General features: G+C 44.3%; 3 protein-coding genes across 3 annotated transcripts; 2 read left to right on the forward strand and 1 right to left on the reverse strand.

The window, feature by feature from the left end:
- The first annotated feature begins 3487 nt into the window (after positions 1–3487).
- LOC135611333 (probable indole-3-acetic acid-amido synthetase GH3.1) lies at positions 3488–6117 on the forward strand. The gene is made up of 3 exons (XM_065107026.1): positions 3488–3891; positions 3976–4077; positions 4591–6117. Exons 1-3 carry the CDS (start codon positions 3551–3553, stop codon positions 5966–5968), a joined length of 1821 nt encoding a protein of 606 aa, XP_064963098.1. The 5' UTR covers positions 3488–3550; the 3' UTR covers positions 5969–6117.
- A 139-nt stretch (positions 6118–6256) lies between these two features.
- On the reverse strand, positions 6257–12357 carry LOC135586842 (uncharacterized). Its single transcript, XM_065107027.1, has 6 exons — positions 12044–12357; positions 7599–7653; positions 7399–7513; positions 7137–7312; positions 6626–6719; positions 6257–6466 (listed from the first exon to the last, which is right to left on the reverse strand). The coding sequence occupies exons 1-5, from the start codon at positions 12269–12271 to the stop codon at positions 6628–6630; spliced, it is 666 nt and encodes a 221-aa protein (XP_064963099.1). The 5' UTR covers positions 12272–12357; the 3' UTR covers positions 6257–6466; positions 6626–6627.
- An 865-nt stretch (positions 12358–13222) lies between these two features.
- LOC135611334 (metal transporter Nramp6-like) lies at positions 13223–18429 on the forward strand. Its single transcript, XM_065107028.1, has 4 exons — positions 13223–14082; positions 14528–14664; positions 14772–15424; positions 17808–18429. Exons 1-4 carry the CDS (start codon positions 13415–13417, stop codon positions 18045–18047), a joined length of 1698 nt encoding a protein of 565 aa, XP_064963100.1. The 5' UTR covers positions 13223–13414; the 3' UTR covers positions 18048–18429.
- The last annotated feature ends 99 nt before the right edge of the window (positions 18430–18528 follow it).

Consider the following 18528-nt stretch of genomic DNA (forward strand, 5'->3'; position numbering starts at 1 on the left):
TTGTTTTTCTCCTTGCAAATTCTCTTCTTTTTGTTTATTTATTTCTGTCGATAAGGTCATGGAATCAACCAAAGTGTGCAGGTTGACTGCAGGAAGAAAACGAGGGCAGTAGATGGATCAGTTAAAATATGGAGCAACAGCTGATGCACTTGCAGCGGATTTCTTGGCTAAACGAGGATGATGGAAGAGAGTCGCTGTGAAACACCATGGGAGGTGTGCTGACACAAGGAAAGGAGAACACGAGAGAGATCTTCCCTTTCTCTTTTGTTTACTTTGGCCATCGGAATACACCACATGGCTTGACCAAACTCCATGTGGCCGGTTAGGGTTTTAGCGTCTATCTTATGATCCTTCGACTCGGGAGGAACACGAGTGAAAATGTGAATCGACCCTTCACATCTTCTTGTACTGAATCATCGTCATATCTCGGGCCACGAAAGTCCTGCTCGATCATGAAACTTGATGACATTGCATGCGAGCAACAGTTTCTCCTCGGACACAAGAATGTTTCCGCCGGTGGATGATTTCATATGGTGAAGCAGCAGACACTGTTTGAGTGCCTCAATGGAGTTGTCTGCACTTTAGACATTGGCGATCAAAGCTTGATATTTAACTGGTTAAGTAGAAAGCTTGCCGTCCTCCTTGCTTGGGGAGATAAAACTCCCATAAAACAAACACAAAAGTTTGGGACTTTGGGGGGGTCGTCCGTCGTTGAAAACCAAGGATGCTTGTGCCAGAACAAGAGCTGGATTCAGCGTCAGACATGGAGAACAGCTAGAGCTTGTGTACAAGAAACCAGCATGCCTAACTCCACTTCTGTGAGCAAATAATGGGTTCTTCCTTTAGGTGGTTTGTTGAAACGTCAATTGTTATCCCACTGCTTTGAAAAACCAAGACAATTCCAACACCAAAAAGATAAAAAGGGAAAGAGACAGATCAGCTTTCCCCATCAGGCCAATCTCTGCAATCACCCATTTTTTTTCTTCTATTGATTAATCCTCTTGATGGAGCTGAAGATTCCCGGCCCTAATTCAGCTACCAAACCCTACCATTGTTACCGTCAATCAACTGAAACAGGGAGTCAATGTTGGGTGCATGCCTTGAATGTGATCAGATCCGCAGGGAGATAGATAGATAATTGTGCACTGCACTGTGGCATCAGTAGACTATGATCCACCATTTTCAACCTCTGTTTGCAAGGCACGATACCATCAATTTGATGGCAACTGTAGCTGAGTCATATTCCTTCTGCTCCTACTGAGGTATCACCTCAGATAGCACTTATCATGACATCAAGAACAGTAACCATCCTACAACGAGCGGAGGATACACAATGCCACTGTCGGCCTGCACCAAGCCACACCGTTCCATCATATTCATTTTCCTCCCTGAGACGCAACCTCTCTCCAGCAAAAGTAACCCCCCCCCCCCGAGAGCATTGTCATGCACTGTTAGGTGGTGTGGGTGGAAAGAAGAAGAGAAGGGTCAAAAGTTGTGTGTGTGCAGGTTGAATCCACCTGTATATATATAAATAAATAATATGCATTCCGTGCATGAGATTTCTGGCTTTTTGAGGTGGGCGCAAGGGGTGCATGGTTAGAGGGAAACAGGTGAAGATGGCTCTGCCAAAAATAGAGTGATGAGGAATATGTTGTTTTGGCAAACCCAAAACCATGTTACGATTGCCTAGTATGTATGCTAGGGCAAGCAATCAAAGCACCTCATCCCCTTCGATTCATCTTCTGCTGCTGAACTAAGAAGCTGAAATGTGGAAGAATTCCATGTTTTGTTTGGCGGCATGATATCTATCATTCATGCAGCCAGTGACCGGCGCAGGCAGAAACAAATGCCCAGATAAAAGAAAGAAAATTAAAAGCCACAAACCCCTATCTATCATTGTTTCAGGACTATCTATAAAGTTCTATGTCAGCATGTCATTCTAAGGAATGCTCTCATCAACACACTTAATCTCTTCGTATACGTATTCCAAACTCTCTCTAACTTATTTGAGCTATCTGTCAAACCTTCTTCGATCTTCGTGTTTCACGTGATCATTGTCTACGATGTTAAGTTTTCGTAGGGAGCATCGGACTTTCACCAAACTTGGTGAAACTCATGGTCAAGCATGGGAGGCCGGGCTGACTTTTATATCATATCCTAGACTAAAGTGAACTCCTTGCTGACTCCAAACATCACAAGATTCAAAAAACATGAATCGAGTCTGATCATCTTTTGTCATGTTAGGTTAAGGATGAAAAATAATAATACCAAATTGGTTGGAATCATGGGATTCCTCAAGAACATGTTAGGAAGGAGTCTCCTTTCATGACCTCGGGTGCTACGGCAGGCTTTGAATCGGAGGCCTTAACCTGCTCGTCCGAGGGAGCGTAGATTCATATCACCATCGTTGACTCTTCAACACCATAGATTTTAACTCCGTACACCCAATACAACATATGCCTATTAATGCATTCGTCTATATGTAAGCAACAATAATCGACATCTTCGGTCTCGACAAACATAAATAATATGACGTTAATCCGTAGTCAGGGACTCGACACATCAAGTCATAGTCGATAATAAATAATGTTAGGAAGGATCGACATACATAAATTATCCTCATAAAAACAATCGTAGATTGACTGAGTCGTAGATAAAGAGCGTTGCATAGCAGGTAAAGCCTCTTTTTCTATCCAAACCTCATGCGTGGGATGCACATATCTTACACCCACACCTTCGTTCTAGCATCAGAAAGAGAAGGGATCGATTGGAACGAGAAATATTGTCTCTCATATCTCGGAACACACGATACACGAGTCCGTCCTTGTAGTACCAGACACAATAGTAAAGGTTTGTCTCTCATATTATCTTGTCACGCAAGAGTTCCCACTGAGACGGATGCCGGGTACTGTTCCTGTTTCTTCTACGGCAGTCATTGCTGTTTGTGCATGGAATGGGCCTCAATGATATGCGCGGCTGTGGCGCTACTCGATCCACTCCGTCATCTGATCGGCCTCCCATGATATGTGTGCATGCCGTGAAGTCACACGCCATCAGCTTTTTTACGTGACCTTCCCAACACAGGCAGGTTTCCAACGCACCCTGGAGTCGACACGTGGATCCTCGCCACTGCGGGTCCCACAGGCTGGGCCTCCGCGTGGGCGACGCCGTCGGAGGGAGAGGGGGACGACGTCACGCGGAACGGCAGCTGCCTGTGCCGCCGGCAGCCAGTCCTTATCGCGGGCCACCGTTGGTGACGCGCATCGCGACAGGGGTCCGACGAGGCCGGCGCCTACGTGTCCGGCACGCTGGCCCGCCTGTCCCCTCCAATCCCTCCACTGACGCCACTGTGGGCCGCCGCCTGCCCCTCCCCCGCCCTACACGCCCCCGACCTCCCCTATGTCTCCTTGCGCCCCCTACGTGCATGGTTCCATCCCCACTCCCCCTCTATAAATACCCCTCGCCCTCGCCTCCTCTTCCCCACCTATCTCATAGCATCACCATCATCCTCCTCCTCATCCTCCTCCTCCTCCTCCTCTACATCTCGAGTATGACCATAGTCGACCGATCCATGGAGGTGAGACCCGCGAACTCCACCAGGCTGGGTCCGGCGGCCTGCGAGAAGGACGCCGAGAAGCTGGGGTTCATAGAAGAGATGACCGTGAACGCGGACAAGGTGCAGGAGAAGGTGTTGGCGGAGATCTTGGGCCAGAACGCGGAGACCGAGTACCTGCAGAGGCACAAGCTCGGCGGCGCCGCGGATCGGAAGACGTTCAAGTCCAAGATACCCATGGTGACCTACGAGGACCTACGGCCGGAGATCCAGAGGATCGCCAACGGCGACCGGTCCGCCATCCTCTCGGCTCACCCCATATCGGAGTTCCTCACCAGGTGCTACTCGATCACTTGGTTGAATTTGATCCGAGAGATGGTGACTTAATTCTTTACGTGTGGGATATCTTTATATATATACAGTTCGGGGACGTCGGCCGGCGAGCGGAAGCTGATGCCGACCATCCAAGAAGAGCTGGACCGGCGGCAGCTCCTCTACAGTCTTCTCATGCCCGTTATGAACCTGTGGGTATCTCTTCCTTGTTGTTTTCTTTTAGCTAGCGATGGTTTGTATACTAATCAGGACTCCCATCTCCATCTGCGTCGGCTACATATATCTTTTCATTATTGTGGTAGATGATTCCTCCAGTGGACTATGGGCTTAAACAAATTTAATGTCTGCACCTTCTCAAAAACAAAACCACAAGTCGAGATCAGAAAGTAGTTAATATTTTCCTTCTTCTTCTTCTTCTTCTTCAATCTATTCTGTAGTCCGAGTTGCAACCAACCCTATCTAACTCGCACTAAACAAATTTGTAGGAGATATCTTATTATAGATTTCGCTTGCTAGTCTATTGCTGTTTAGATTTGCAAACAATTTTGTGTTTGTTGACAAAGCCTCTTTGGTGCAACAACTTGTCCATATATTGAATCGCATGTTGAAGGAGTGTCACAATGAGAAATCCATCATCTTAATTGAGGTCAAACTTGGAGATGGTGATAGTATTTTGGTTATCGATGTGGTTTGTCAATGGTCAGATACGTGGCTGGGCTGGACAAAGGGAAGGGGCTCTACTTCCTGTTTGTCAAGTCGGAGAGCAAGACGCCCGGCGGCCTCCCCGCCCGCCCGGTGCTCACCAGCTACTACAAGAGCCACCACTTCCGCGCCCGCCCCTTCGACCCCTACAACGTCTACACCAGCCCCACCGCCGCCATCCTCTGCGCCGATGCCTTCCAGAGCATGTACTCCCAGATGCTCTGCGGCCTCCTCGACCGCCTCGCCGTCCTCCGCGTGGGCGCCGTCTTCGCCTCCGGCCTCCTCCGCGCCATCCGCTTCCTCCAGCTCCACTGGCAGGAGTTCGCCCACGACATCGCCACCGGCACACTCAGCTCCATGGTCACCGACGCCGCGGTCCGCGACGCCGTGGCCGAGGTGCTCAAGCCCGACCCCGGCCTCGCTGAGTTCATCGTGTCGGAGTGCGCTGCCGGCGACTGGGCCGGCATCATCACCAGGATCTGGCCCAACACCAAGTACCTTGATGTGATCGTCACGGGCGCCATGGCGCAGTACATTCCCACCCTCGAGTACTACAGCGGCGGCTTGCCGATGACGTGCACCATGTACGCGTCCTCCGAGTGCTACTTCGGCATCAACCTCCGCCCCATGTGCAAGCCCAGGGAGGTCGCCTACACCATAATGCCCAACATGGCTTACTTCGAGTTCCTGCCCCTCGACTCAGCGGCGGCCGCGGCGTCCGGACCTCCGCCGCAGCTCGTGGACCTGGCCGACGTCGAGGTCGGGAAGGAGTACGAGCTGGTGATCACGACCTACGCGGGGCTCTACCGCTACCGGGTGGGCGACATCCTGCACGTCACCGGCTTCCACAACGCGGCGCCGCAGTTCCGGTTCGTGCGGCGAAAGAACGTGCTGCTGAGCATCGAGTCGGACAAGACGGACGAGGCGGAGCTGCAGCGGGCGGTGGAGAGGGCGACGGAGCTGCTGAAGCCGTGGGGGGCGACGGTGGTGGAGTACACGAGCCAGGCGGACACGAGGGCCATCCCGGGGCACTACGTCATCTACTGGGAGCTGCTGGTGAAGGAAGGAGAAGGGGGGAGGTGGCCGGGGAAGGAGGCGCTGGAGGCGTGCTGCCTGGAGATGGAGGAGGCCATGAACACGGTGTACCGGCAGAGCCGGGCGGCGGACGGCTCGATCGGGCCGCTGGAGATACGGGTGGTGCGGGGCGGCACCTTCGAAGAGCTCATGGATTACGCCATCGCCAGGGGTGCGTCCATCAACCAGTACAAGGTGCCGCGCTGCGTCACCTTCCCCCCTATCATCGAGCTACTGGACTCGAGGGTGGTGGAGGCACACTTCAGCCCCGCCACCCCTAAGTGGACCCCTCGCCGGAACTACTAGCCGTGCGCCATTTTAGTGCTTAGTTTGCTCGGTGATAAGGTGTGTGTGTGTGTGTGTGTTGCAGATGGACTTAACCCGTCAACGGGACGCAGTGGGTAAAGGGATCCTAATAAATGGACAAAACCACCTACCCGTGGGTTTAGATTTTAGATGTATGACAACGCATCCGTTCCATCTTCCTTCTCAGTCGTCCGCTCCTTTGTTTCTTTGGAAACATTATGTGGTTGACTCTTTCTCAGAATATATCCATACAAGTCTCTGTTACTTGGGTACCCCACCCACCCCCCTCTCTTTGTGCTCGCTCCTCCTCATTGAATCCCTGGACAAACAAACAACTAGAGTGCATTTGGTAAGACGATTCCGACCCCTTCTCTTTCTCTTCTTCTCCCTCTGTCCCGCTCGTGAGCTGCAACAGTGATTGGCCCGAAAAGATCGTCATGGGACAATTGCTCCCACTGCGCTGCATGCAATCATGACATCCCAGACAAACGCACCCACCTTTGTGGGCGACAGCATTAGCAACCGGAGGAGGAAGAAGCACGACGACATGCATGAGACAGTCGCGGGTCATGTGAGAAAAGACGATCGGCAATAAGGTGTTGCGCAAAAAGTCCGGAAGATAACCTTCGTAACAAGAGAGTCAGAATGTAAAGTTACCTTCATGCCGGGAGACAAGCATTAACACTCGGGCAGCTCTCCAGTTGTCGAGTGGAAGGACTGACTAAACGCTGGGAGAATCCGACAAAGACGTCTGCACACAGATAGAAGCACCAAAATGAGAAAAAAAGAAGAAAATGACTGGACATGCGTGAAGTTGGTCTTTAGGGTGCATATGTCGTTTTGCATCCATAAAACACAAAACATGTACAATATATGACAACTGCTTCGAGTTGATAAGGACTTCACGAAATATCGACAGAAACGAAGTATCCATCATTACCTGGCCCGCCTTGAAAATTAAATGGAAAACACTAAATGTACTTGAGCAATTAATCTACTCATTGATAGAGAGCAAAAAATTGCAGCTTTGATGTCCGATTACTAGGCAAGGCTTTTTGATCTGAGAGTTGCCATATGGCCACTCTCTTTCGGTGTTAATTTCAGCTGCCAAATTTGTTACCAGTTTAAGCGCAATCAAACCTTCATCCCTGCCGAATAAGGGTCATACTTGGCTCATCAAACAGCCTTCTTCGGCCAACCGAAAAAATTAGAGTCGTCTGAAGCTCTCGAGCATCATTGTCACCTTCTTGGGATATAGTTTCTACTTTGACAGACTCTCTGAAAAGTTGCATGAGCTCCAACAGGTACTCGAGGCCTCTAAGGTGGTGGCCCAAGAGCATGCACCTTATGCCAACACCAAAGACAAGTTTAAATTCACTATTGAAAAGCATGAATTGCAATCACAAAAGTCTGCTGTGCCATCCATATACCAGAAAAGAAGGCATGCAAGAGAATCCCATGGGACTGATACGAGAGGCTGAAACTGAATCCAAGTGTTCTCGACAACTTCTGCACATTCATCTTTTCCAACATTTAAGGCACCATCTGTCATATTATCATAGTGAGGTGGGGGCTTTCTTAAAATGCATCTTTGGAGAGAGAGAGAGAGAGTTGCAAGGAGGCCATGTACCACAGTGAATAGTTTCTTCCACCCCCAGGCAGGTTGATTCTGAAAATTCAGCTACCTACAGAAAAACCAGTTTAGTTAGGTACACCACATTGCTCAAAAAAAGTTATTACCTCAAATTGATTATTCTGCAATAAGTGAATTACTCAAAAAGGACAACTTGATGAGAACACCAAAGGCTTAAGAACAAAATATCAGGACAATAATATTTAGCTTTGAAAATCTTTCTTATATTGATACTTCGGAAATTTTACCCACCATCATATTGGAGATTGATTCAGTTCACATTCAAAGCCTCTTATCTGCAAGTTGACTTTAACAGGAACATGCAACTGCTTTGTTTAGCACACTTCTTTACACTGTGAATATAACAAACTGGATTACCCAAAGCAACAGAGCCCATAGATGGGATGTAACTACAAGCTCCATCTTTGTCATGGAATTCAAAGGATTAACAAAACAAAATCAATGGTTACTGGTTGACCATGATTAGAAAAAAGTTTGCAGTTATGATCAATTATCTGATGCATAGGAATCATAAAAAATTATACTTATAACAAGCATGAACAACATTATAGTATCCATGTGAAAACACAGAAATTATACTTTAATGCCAATAAAGATCAATTTTTGGACTCTGGACTCTGGAGGCACCATAATTCATACCTTTTCAAGTCTATGTGCTCTAAATTACCACTAAAGGATGGACTTGAGGAATTACAATATTTCACAGAGGAGCTGCTATATACTAAGTTTAACTTCATTAGGCAATAATGAACAGATAAGGGTAATAACTGTTACACATGAAGATAAGTTCATCTTCATGTACAGCGAAACCTCGCTGAAGAACAACAGTGTGCAAGACCTAAAGCCAGTTTTTTCTTCTTTCTTCTTTTTTGAAATTGTGCAGTAATTAGGGCCTCCAAAATCATTATTGGTTAGTAAAAGCAACACGTGAAGGTCAACACACCTCAGCATAAGCGCCAGCCAACAGTTATGTGCTATCACCTGTAGATTAATTCTTTCCATAAGTAAAACAATTTTGTCAACTATCTTGGATAAATGTGATCCTATACTGAGTAATCAAGGCTTTCCTTGGACATAGGTTACAAACAAATATCTTAGTATCTACTTTGATAAGAAATTGCTGAAGGTCAAGTTGGCAAATAACTATTTAGTAACGTATCACAGAACCCCCAAATAGTCCCCAGAATTCTTTGCAAATAATACCCCTATCGGCATTAAGGCAGATTGCTAAATAAAATTTGCTAATTTAGCAATTTATAATATTGTTAAGTATAGACCATCACAGAAAAAGAATTTAAATTCCACTGGTTGATAATCCTTCAAACTAATAAGGTATTGCAGAAAGAACAGATAAAGTAGTTCCATGTAGTTTGCTTTTGTTTTTCCTTCAAGTTAAGTTGGAAATTGCTAAATTAATGATGTTTGGATTAACCGTATCAAGAGACTACAATTGGCAGTGTTAGCAGGAAAATGCTTGAAGGAAATACAGCAGGCAGGACCAGACCATGCCAGTCATATGCAACATATAACATTGTTTCTCAGTAGAGACCCGAAAGATTCTTTTTGAAAAGTCATTGATCAACTTGTAAAATGTTGTAGGTAACACAACCTACTTTCTCAGGTTGCTGTGATCTTAGATAATCCAACAGGTCGTTCTTTTGAAACAAGATCCTAGCTTATGTGAATGGCAGTTGACGATGCTGACAGATAGCCTGTACAAGAAAGTCTAAGAGCCAGATTCATCCTCAATATATCGAACTAAAGACAAGTTGACAAATGTTTGATTTTGAAACTATATAAATATATACAAATATACACGAGGAATCAATTCATCACATATAAGTATACTCTTCAAAATATCTAGGGTGTTTAGCAAGAACAGTATCAGTAGAGTGAGACAGTTATCCTTAAGAATAAGAATGCATCCATATGGAGATTCCACATAAGGTCAGCAATGCTGCAAACTGCAGTTGAACAGCCATGGAACTGACTGACCATTTTTCTATTACTAGAGAAACTATCAGTGGACGTTGCTAAATGACCATCTAGATAGGGATATTATTTACCAATTTTATTTACAAACAATCAGTGGACAAGTGGTCAAGTCCAACAACACCTTGAGTTTTGAGTAAAAGAAAACATTAACATTAGTTCACAACAGAGGATATTGCTTAAATGTAAAGTCAAGCTATATGTGGGCTTAGAACATATGTCAAGGATTAATGTGTGTAAAAGAGTAAAACAAGGATAGTTGGACACCACCTATACAGATGCAAAACTTGGATACTAGCGCAGGAATTATATTTAAGACCATGAATCCTCCTATGGTTAACACTAACAAACAATGGTTGTTTGTGAAGGATTGCTATCATTGTCTGTACAAAGAAATGGATGTTTAATTGAAGAGTCAGGATAAGGTAATCCCTCCATGATAGTAACATCCATTTGTTTTCACAACATATAGGAAACAATAAAAAAACCATCAATTTACAGAATAAAGGTAAAACCTCCCTTTATATAGACTATTTGTACCATATGGGCATTTTAAAAACAGGCAGCCTAATGCATAAGGCTCTCACCAATATTGGCTTCGCAGAGGGTTAATGTGCACAGTCTTATCCATGCAAATAGAATAGGTGATTTCTGCTACAGCATGGCTGTCGTTTTTCCTAGTTAAGATATAGATGTTTGATTTAAAAAATTTAACATAGCACTCACATCTTTCTTAATAAGATTCTGTTGTTTCTGAATCAAATTAAAAGCTGGACAAAAATGACTTTTTTTTTAAACAAAAGAGAGATTTCCCAACAGACTCCAAATAATTACCAAAGAGGCTTGCAAATTTTTATCTTATGACAACATCATGAAAAATAATCAATTAAAAACATGAACCTTTCATTACTCACTCTTGCTTTCCAACAAAGAGCAGCATGTTTTGGGCCCAAGCAATTGCCTATACTTCCCTTCCCCATATAATAAAAAGCCTAGCAGGGTGCAAATGTATGGATCAATTAAAAAGTTAGCTGTCTAAATGCACAGATCAGAGTTTAGTTGAGTTTGGTGTTCTAGAACCCCAAACAAGGCAATTGGGTTTCCTATTAACCATATGCAACTGATCCTTATAAAAAAGTATATGACATAGGCCAACTTGGAAGGACTGATGTAAAAATTTGTGAAAATGTTTGAATATAATGCCATATGCATTTTAGTTGCCTACACTGTCTTCATCAAAGAAACCAATAACTTGAAGAATAGTTCCCAGCGAGCTTCCACCAGGACATGAAACTGGTTGGATGGAAGAAGAACCAACATGCCTGAAATAGCCCTTTTCATTCAATCCACTGTATCAGCTGATACATTTTCTTCGATAAGGTTCACGTCCAAAGGCCCTATCTCTTGTATCAAGTTGAAAAGCATGAACTTCTGACAGAACATCAATGTAGCTCTTGAGGAGATCAAGTGGCATCAGATATACTGGTGTTAAAAGACAAGGTCCCAAAAAAAGAACTATGGCCAACTATATATTTTGTACAATTGCAAGATCCTACTATCATGCTACCATATTGTATTCACTCAATCTTAATAAATTTCACAAGTTGATTGTCTTCTTATAACTCTGGAAGCTTTACTTTCTTAGAAATTAAAAGCTTTTATCAGGACCTATATCTTACTGGGTTCAGCTCCTATCTCCATAAGTGCTAACCAATAGCATAGTGTATGTACTAAGTATTCTTGCAAAAAGCATGTACTATGTAGGTACAGTTTGACATCCACATTCAATAAATGCAAAACTTAGGAAGAAGTTACATCAAGTGTAGTGCATGACATGGTTTTACGGTTTGAAGGCATTGTCTCATTATGAACTGAAAATACCCAAAAAATTCATGCCTGACAAACAGCATGTCTAAGCATTCTTTTCCATCCAAGCTTATCGGATCCATCAAAATTCAGAGTTTTATTTTTAATTTTCAAACTAAGTGAGCTTTTTCACTTCTCTCTATATCAACACATGATTTCACACAACTACTTCCCGACAGATACGTAGATTGCATCTGTATTGAAGGAACAGTCTTCTCGAGATTGTGTTGGTTTCCGTACTGGCAATAAATTTTTGAGTGGAAACCAAAATTTCACCATACACCACTGAAATCAAATTAACACCAAATTGGCCTTCATCCGGTACGTAAATCTATCTCCGTCCCAAGGTATCACCCGTTGATCCACAAGAATTGAACATCGACCAAAAGAAAACCCACGGGTCAATGAATTCAATCTAGTTTGAGACAAGAAACCAAGCTGCTCAAAGAAAGAATCTTACAGGCGCTTTGACATGCAGAAAGCATGGGAGACCGATAAGCAAAGAACCATAGCAGTACCGAGTTCAAGGAAGCAGACAATTCAAGAAGGGTTCAAGAACTAACCTTGCACAATTGCTTCTGGGCTCTGACCTTGGCCTCGAATTCATTGAACGGAGCGGCGGTGCAGGCGACGATGATGGGCAACCGGGGCTTCGAGGGTTCAAAGGGGGAACCGGAAGGGGAACGTAAAGACGCCGACGGACGGCAGCAGAGAGACAGCGAAACGGAGGAGGAGGCCGCGGTCACGTGAGGAACGAAGACGGGGGGTAGAAACGCGACGGTCGTCGGCATGTTCTCTGCCGTCCCTCTCGCCCCTCTCTCTCTCTCTCTCTCTCTCCGGCAGCTCGGTCTCCCCCTTTCTGTTGTCGTGGCGTGCGTTGGCGCTCGTTAGGGAGGTCCAGCTCGCGGGGCTTGTATCTGCCACGTGGTGACGCCACGAGGATACTGTGCCACACCCGTCGTAGGAGCGATGCCACCTGGCATGCCACTGCAACAACCGTCGATGCCTGTGTCTCGGCCGAGGGACCAAACACACGAACACGGTTTCTCATTGCCCGGTACATGCGGGACCCGCGTGTCGGGTGCCCTGATGTACATTGGCTTGCAACCCCTCGATTAAAAATTACCGCACTATATCTGTATTCGTTCTCTTATTCATTTTTCTGATAATAATAAATAATAAAAATCGATATGTATACGTGTCGGTCGGACATCATGTCAAAACAGATCCGAATGGCGACGCCCATCTGCCCTTATTCTCCGCGTGCGACTCGCTGGTCCGAGTACGAACACCCAACCCCGTACAGTCGCGCATCACCAGGATATCGCTGTCGCTGCAGCACGCACCATCGATCCGATTCGGCCCCTTTTATCACCAAGCCATCAATTCCCTGCCTTCCTTATCTTCCCACCACTTTCTCCGGACAATGAGCGCTCCTCAAAGCAGTCGGATGCGGATGCCCGTCGTCCATTTTAACATCACACTTTGAGGTACGAAGGAAAAATGCTGCAAGAAGGATGAGCGGACCATGTCGTGACAGCTCAAAAGCGTCACGAAATTCGACGCCGATGACTTCTTCCTCACGCCCCTCACCCATTGTACCCGCACGCAACCGATTTGGTGCGTATCGATTGGGTCCCGCGTTGGGCTCCAGCTACTGGCCCGTTTATAAGGCAGGTGGATAAGTGAGCTTCTTATGAACTGGCTGCGTCGATACCTCCTACGATTAAGCCCTACGGTCTTTTAGCCATTTTCCTACCATTGCTTTTGTTAATAGCGACGATTCGTGTGGTTGCGGATCTGAAGCTTTACATCGTGATTTAGGAGTAACGAAAGGAAAAGCGTTAGACGGAAGGGCGCACAGAGAGAGAGAGAGAGAGAGAGAGCGCACATCACCAAACACCTCGCTGAGTGTCCCACGTCGCCGATTGCCGATGGCGTCCTCCCTCGACGCCGACGATAAGTCCCGCCCCGTTTCGTTCCCCCTTCGCCTCCTCTCGCCGACTTCCACGTTTCCTCAGAAGCCTCATGAAGAGGAGGCGGAGGAGAAGGAGGCGAAGCCCCTCCTCCCGATCAGATCTGATGGGAAGGAGCTCAAAGGCAGCGGCTGCGACGACGACGACGACGACGAGGCGTCGGAGCGTGCGTATGAGGCCAGCGAGAAGGTTGTCATCGCCGAGGACGACGCCGAGGGTGACGGATCCGCGCCGCCGCCATTCTCGTGGAAGAAGCTGTGGCTATTCACCGGGCCGGGGTTCTTGATGAGCATAGCGTTCCTGGATCCGGGGAACCTGGAGGGGGATCTCCAGGCCGGCGCCATCGCGGGGTACTCGTTGCTGTGGCTGCTGCTGTGGGCGACGGCGATGGGGCTCTTGATCCAGATGCTGTCGGCGAGGCTGGGCGTCGCCACGGGGCGGCACCTCGCGGAGCTGTGCCGGGAGGAGTACCCTAGGTGGGCGCGGCTGGCGCTGTGGTTCATGGCGGAGGTGGCCATGATCGGGGCGGACATCCAGGAAGTGATCGGGAGCGCCATCGCGATCAAGATCCTGAGCCGTGGTGTTCTTCCGCTCTGGGTTGGGGTCATCATCACGGCTATGGATTGGTAGGACCTCAATTAGTTCGTTAGAGTTGCTGTTAGTTACTCTATTTCTTACCGGAAAGAAAAAATATCACATCTTTTATTTGCAAGTGAAGATAAGTTTGCGTTGTCCAGGAATATGCTTTATGTCTCTCCTTCGCTATTGGAAATCTGATATCTTTCTGTTGATGCGTTATAAGCTGCAAAATCACATTGACTGAACAGAATTCTCTTTCTGTCGATGTCATATAATTGTATAGACTAATAGAAGAAATAAAATAAGATACCATGATCATAAAATAATTTGGTGTTGCAACTTATTTGATTATGTTAAGATACATATTGATATTAGTTTATCAGTTAATTTCCTTTCACAGTTGACTGGGAATGCACTACTTATTTCAATATAATATGGCATGTCATTATTTGTTCTGTTAACACATAGTTATACCTATAACTTCTCTTGCAGCTTTATTTTTCTGTTCCTTGAGAACTATGGTGTGAGGAAGTTAGAAGGCTTTTTTGCAGTTCTCATTACAACAATGGCTTCTTCGTTTGCATGGATGTTCAGAGAAGCCAAGCCTAGTGAAAAGGAGCTTCTGATCGGTACACAACCCATTCCAATGTTATGATATGTGATTGTGATTTGCTCATTCCTTGCTTTAAGCTTGGTTGGCTCTAGACCAAAAGTTTCTCTTGTTTTGTCTTTGCAGGTGTTTTGGTTCCAAAACTAGGCTCGAAAACAATAAGGCAGGCTGTTGGAGTCGTTGGTTGTGTGATAATGCCCCACAATGTCTTCCTGCATTCTGCTCTTGTACAATCAAGAAAGGTTGACCCTGACAAGAAAAGCCACATTCGAGAGGCACTAAGATATTACTCCATAGAGTCAACAATTGCCCTAATTGTCTCATTCATGATAAATCTATTTGTTACAACAGTTTTTGCAAAGGGATTTTATGGTACTAAAGAAGCAGAAAATATAGGTCTCGAGAATGCTGGGAAATTTCTACAAGAGAAGTATGGGGGAGGTATATTTCCTATTTTATATATCTGGGGAATAGGTTTACTAGCAGCTGGGCAAAGTAGTACGCTTACTGGCACATATGCTGGACAATTTATCATGGGTGGATTTCTAAATCTTCGTTTGAAAAAATGGATCAGGTCATTGATCACCAGAAGCTTTGCGATTGTCCCAACTATAGTCGTTGCTCTATTCTTCGATACATCTGACTCCGCATTAGATGTTTTGAATCAGTGGCTTAATGTACTTCAGTCGGTTCAGATACCATTTGCTCTCATTCCACTCCTAACTTTGGTGTCGAAGGAGCAAGTTATGGGAGACTTTAAGATCAGCCGTGCCATTCAAGTAAGCCATGAGTTCCAAACTCCTATAGAGTACTGTTTTATTATCTTTTTCCACATATATTAAATTAAATTAATCCATATTATGACATATACAATAAAAAATGGGGTAACCCTTTTTCCCTTCCTGGACCATTTAGTAAGGTCATGATTTGACTTAATTTTTTTACATATTATACATAATGGATTTACTTGGACCAATACATGATATTCTTGTAGCATTTCTGGGGTCAGTTCTTGTATTAGGTGGTCTGAGGGTAGTATTACTTACCAATCTTATTTATTCTGCTTTTTCGTTGGGATTGGTTCTTGTTTGTATATCCTTATTCTACATTCCATCAAACTCCTTTTTTGTAGCTGCCGCACAGCTTCTTATTTGTGGTAATGTTCATGAATGGTTTAGAATATTCCAATGATTCATATTTTTGGACCATTCGAGATGGAGTCACTTCAGTGGTTTGTACAAGTATTCTTTTTTCACTAAGTACTACTATATCAAATACGTCATGGTGTGGAATTATTTGGAATTTTGGACTACAAGATCAAACCAGATTATAGAACAGGACCTAATAAGTAATGATCAACAAATTGGGATTCATTTATCGACAGATTTTTATCTTCCCTTTGAACTAATTTCTATAATTCTTTTAGTTTTCTTGATAGGTGCAATTACTATGGCTCACCAATGATAAATTCTTAGAATTAAAAAAGAATTAAATTTTTTTTAGAAGTTTCATGCTATTACCCTTATTTGTTAATTTGGGTTCTTAGCTGGCAAATATCTTTGTTCTTAATTTTTGAACATGTCACCTTTATCAGATCTAGTGTGAAATATGACTTGGAAAGATTTACAAAAATTTTAGTTCTGAGAGAAGGGATGTCATTTCATGTTGCTATGGTGTGTTACACCAACTCTTTGGGAACTATGCTTTGGATATGAAGCTTTTACCCAACTGTGTAGCATGTCAGCATGTTCTAGATTCTTTTCCTGTCTAGTGGAATCTGTAGGGTCTGCTTCATATATCGGCCGGTCAAGAGAGGTCTACTTTATAGAAAACCTAAAATCCCTTGGGGTTTTTGTGCTTGGGAAATTATGTCTAGTGACTACTAAAGCATACCCGGTGCAGGAGGCTCCTGCTAATTCATGGTCTTGAGAGGGTCAACATATGGTTGTTTTTGAGATCCGAACCCTGGTCTCCCAGGTTGCAAAGTAGCAAACTCATTTTTGCAATGTCCACCCTCTTGATGGTGACCACTCTTGCACCAAAATTCTTCTTATGTGAACCTGTCAAATGACCAACAAAGCGTGATTTACAAAATCCTTACGCCACTAAGAGAGTTACCATGTAGAATTTTTTCTTTATTATATTTTTTGAACATAAGTCCCCTAATCTCTATTCCTTCTCTACCTCAAGAATGATTGGCCTCTTTACTTTAGCTCTTTAAAGGAAACATGGCCTTTCATTTTTTGATAAGAAATTTAAGATAATATACCCCTCCCTGTATGCACCTGGAGAATTTTCTGGCCAATTGTCGGCTGTGATTTTAGTAGCTTTTATTGGTGCTTTCCTACTGTTGGCATACAGATTACAGAATAATACAATAAATAAATGAGATAAATTGTAAAGGAGGTCCTGCTGTTCATGTGTCTTCTCCTAAGCATTTTTCCTTCATAATTGTTCTAAAATCAAATTAAGGGTGTCATGTTCTATCAGGAAATAAGTCCATGCTGTACACCATCATGTAGATTGTTAGGTTGTCTCATTTTTGTCTTCAATATTTGATTCACTCATACAAAAGCTTGACATTTAGAATAGAATGGGTTGGCTATGTTTGTGTTTATTCTTGTTCGCTGTATATCCTTTGTGCACTTGGTAATTCTATGGATTAAAGATGTTGGATATTTTGTTTTAAACATCTGTATTTTATATTTCTTTAACAAAGAACCAAACATATCGAAACATCAGGGGTGAATTGGTGATGTTTGCTTAAGGAAGACTAGACTGACAATGATCATGAACAAGCTTTCTTGTGATGGAATACATGGACTAGTAGAAAATAAGCCACATGCGGATAGATTTTCAACTGAACAACTGACTGTTGGTTTTTCCCATAGTTGATCTGATAAGCTTGTTGACCACACTTGTGGTTCCAAGAAATCGTTTTTAGTTGTAGCATAGTGAAAATAGGATGAAATATATACAAAGTTCTGGTGAAAACTCATCAGCAGCATTGTCATCCACTTTGTTCTTCTATGTTAAGATTCCAGCAAGTTCACCCTCATCCTTCGGTTAATATATATTCACTACCTTCTACTAGGGTGGTTAGTCATGCTGTGTGTTCTTGCTAACATCATTGACCTTAGTCATTGTTTGTGTTTGCCGCAGATGCTAATGTGGATTGTTGCTGCCCTCCTAATAATAATCAATGGCTATCTTTTGCTGGAATTCTTTTCCACTGAGATACGTGGTCTGTTGCTAGGCTCAATATGCTCTGCTGCCATAGCCATATATACAATATTTGTTATTTATCTCATTTTGTATGGTGGTGACTTCACCACTCAGCTTGCTTCAGCAATTCACAGGAGATTTCGGCCAGGACAGAATTACTTTTGTAGCACTTTGTGAGATACAGAGAATAGTTTTCTGATCAATACATGTCTATGGGGTCTTCGGATAGTTTCCAAATGCCAGGAGTTCGTGTTATTCATTCGGCCATCCTGATTCGTCAAATCAGGATTTGCTAAACCATGGCATATCTACGATCAAGGTAGGCTTACCATGCCATCATAGATGAACTCCACCCTGATATTGCCAATGGAGCAATCACACAAACTACAATTTCACAATGTATCTTGGCCAAGGTAAGCTTTGCTGATGAGAAGCCTACCGGCAGGACACCTAACTGTTATTCCTAGCACGATTGCTCGTGTTTTGTGTAATATACACCTATCTGAACAAGCCCGTAGAAATAAGCAGAAAAGGTAATGACACGGTTATATTCCAAGCTCGTCATATAGTGTTATCATCCTTTGCAGAATATAGCCTGTGGTTTGCAAGAGGCAGAGTTTAGGAGAAATCTCGGCATGGTGATTGATTTCCCTGTCTC

This window comes from Musa acuminata, chromosome BXJ2-4 (genome assembly GCF_036884655.1).
Source record: "Musa acuminata AAA Group cultivar baxijiao chromosome BXJ2-4, Cavendish_Baxijiao_AAA, whole genome shotgun sequence".
In the NCBI taxonomy this organism is placed as follows: Eukaryota; Viridiplantae; Streptophyta; class Magnoliopsida; order Zingiberales; family Musaceae; genus Musa; species Musa acuminata.

Coding starts and splice junctions, on each gene's coding strand:
- LOC135611333 (XM_065107026.1), top strand. CDS start 3,551: ATGACCATAGTCGACCGATCCATGGAGGTGAGACCCGCGAACTCCACC. Junction 3,892..3,975: donor ATATCGGAGTTCCTCACCAG/GTGCTACTCGAT, acceptor ATATATATACAG/TTCGGGGACGTCGGCCGGCG. Junction 4,078..4,590: donor CTCATGCCCGTTATGAACCT/GTGGGTATCTCT, acceptor GTCAATGGTCAG/ATACGTGGCTGGGCTGGACA.
- LOC135586842 (XM_065107027.1), bottom strand. CDS start 12,271: ATGCCGACGACCGTCGCGTTTCTACCCCCCGTCTTCGTTCCTCACGTG. Junction 7,654..12,043: donor CCCAGAAGCAATTGTGCAAG/GTTAGTTCTTGA, acceptor GTTTTTCTGTAG/GTAGCTGAATTTTCAGAATC. Junction 7,514..7,598: donor GGAAGAAACTATTCACTGTG/GTACATGGCCTC, acceptor ATAATATGACAG/ATGGTGCCTTAAATGTTGGA.
- LOC135611334 (XM_065107028.1), top strand. CDS start 13,415: ATGGCGTCCTCCCTCGACGCCGACGATAAGTCCCGCCCCGTTTCGTTC. Junction 14,665..14,771: donor TGAAAAGGAGCTTCTGATCG/GTACACAACCCA, acceptor TTGTCTTTGCAG/GTGTTTTGGTTCCAAAACTA. Junction 15,425..17,807: donor AGATCAGCCGTGCCATTCAA/GTAAGCCATGAG, acceptor TGTTTGCCGCAG/ATGCTAATGTGGATTGTTGC.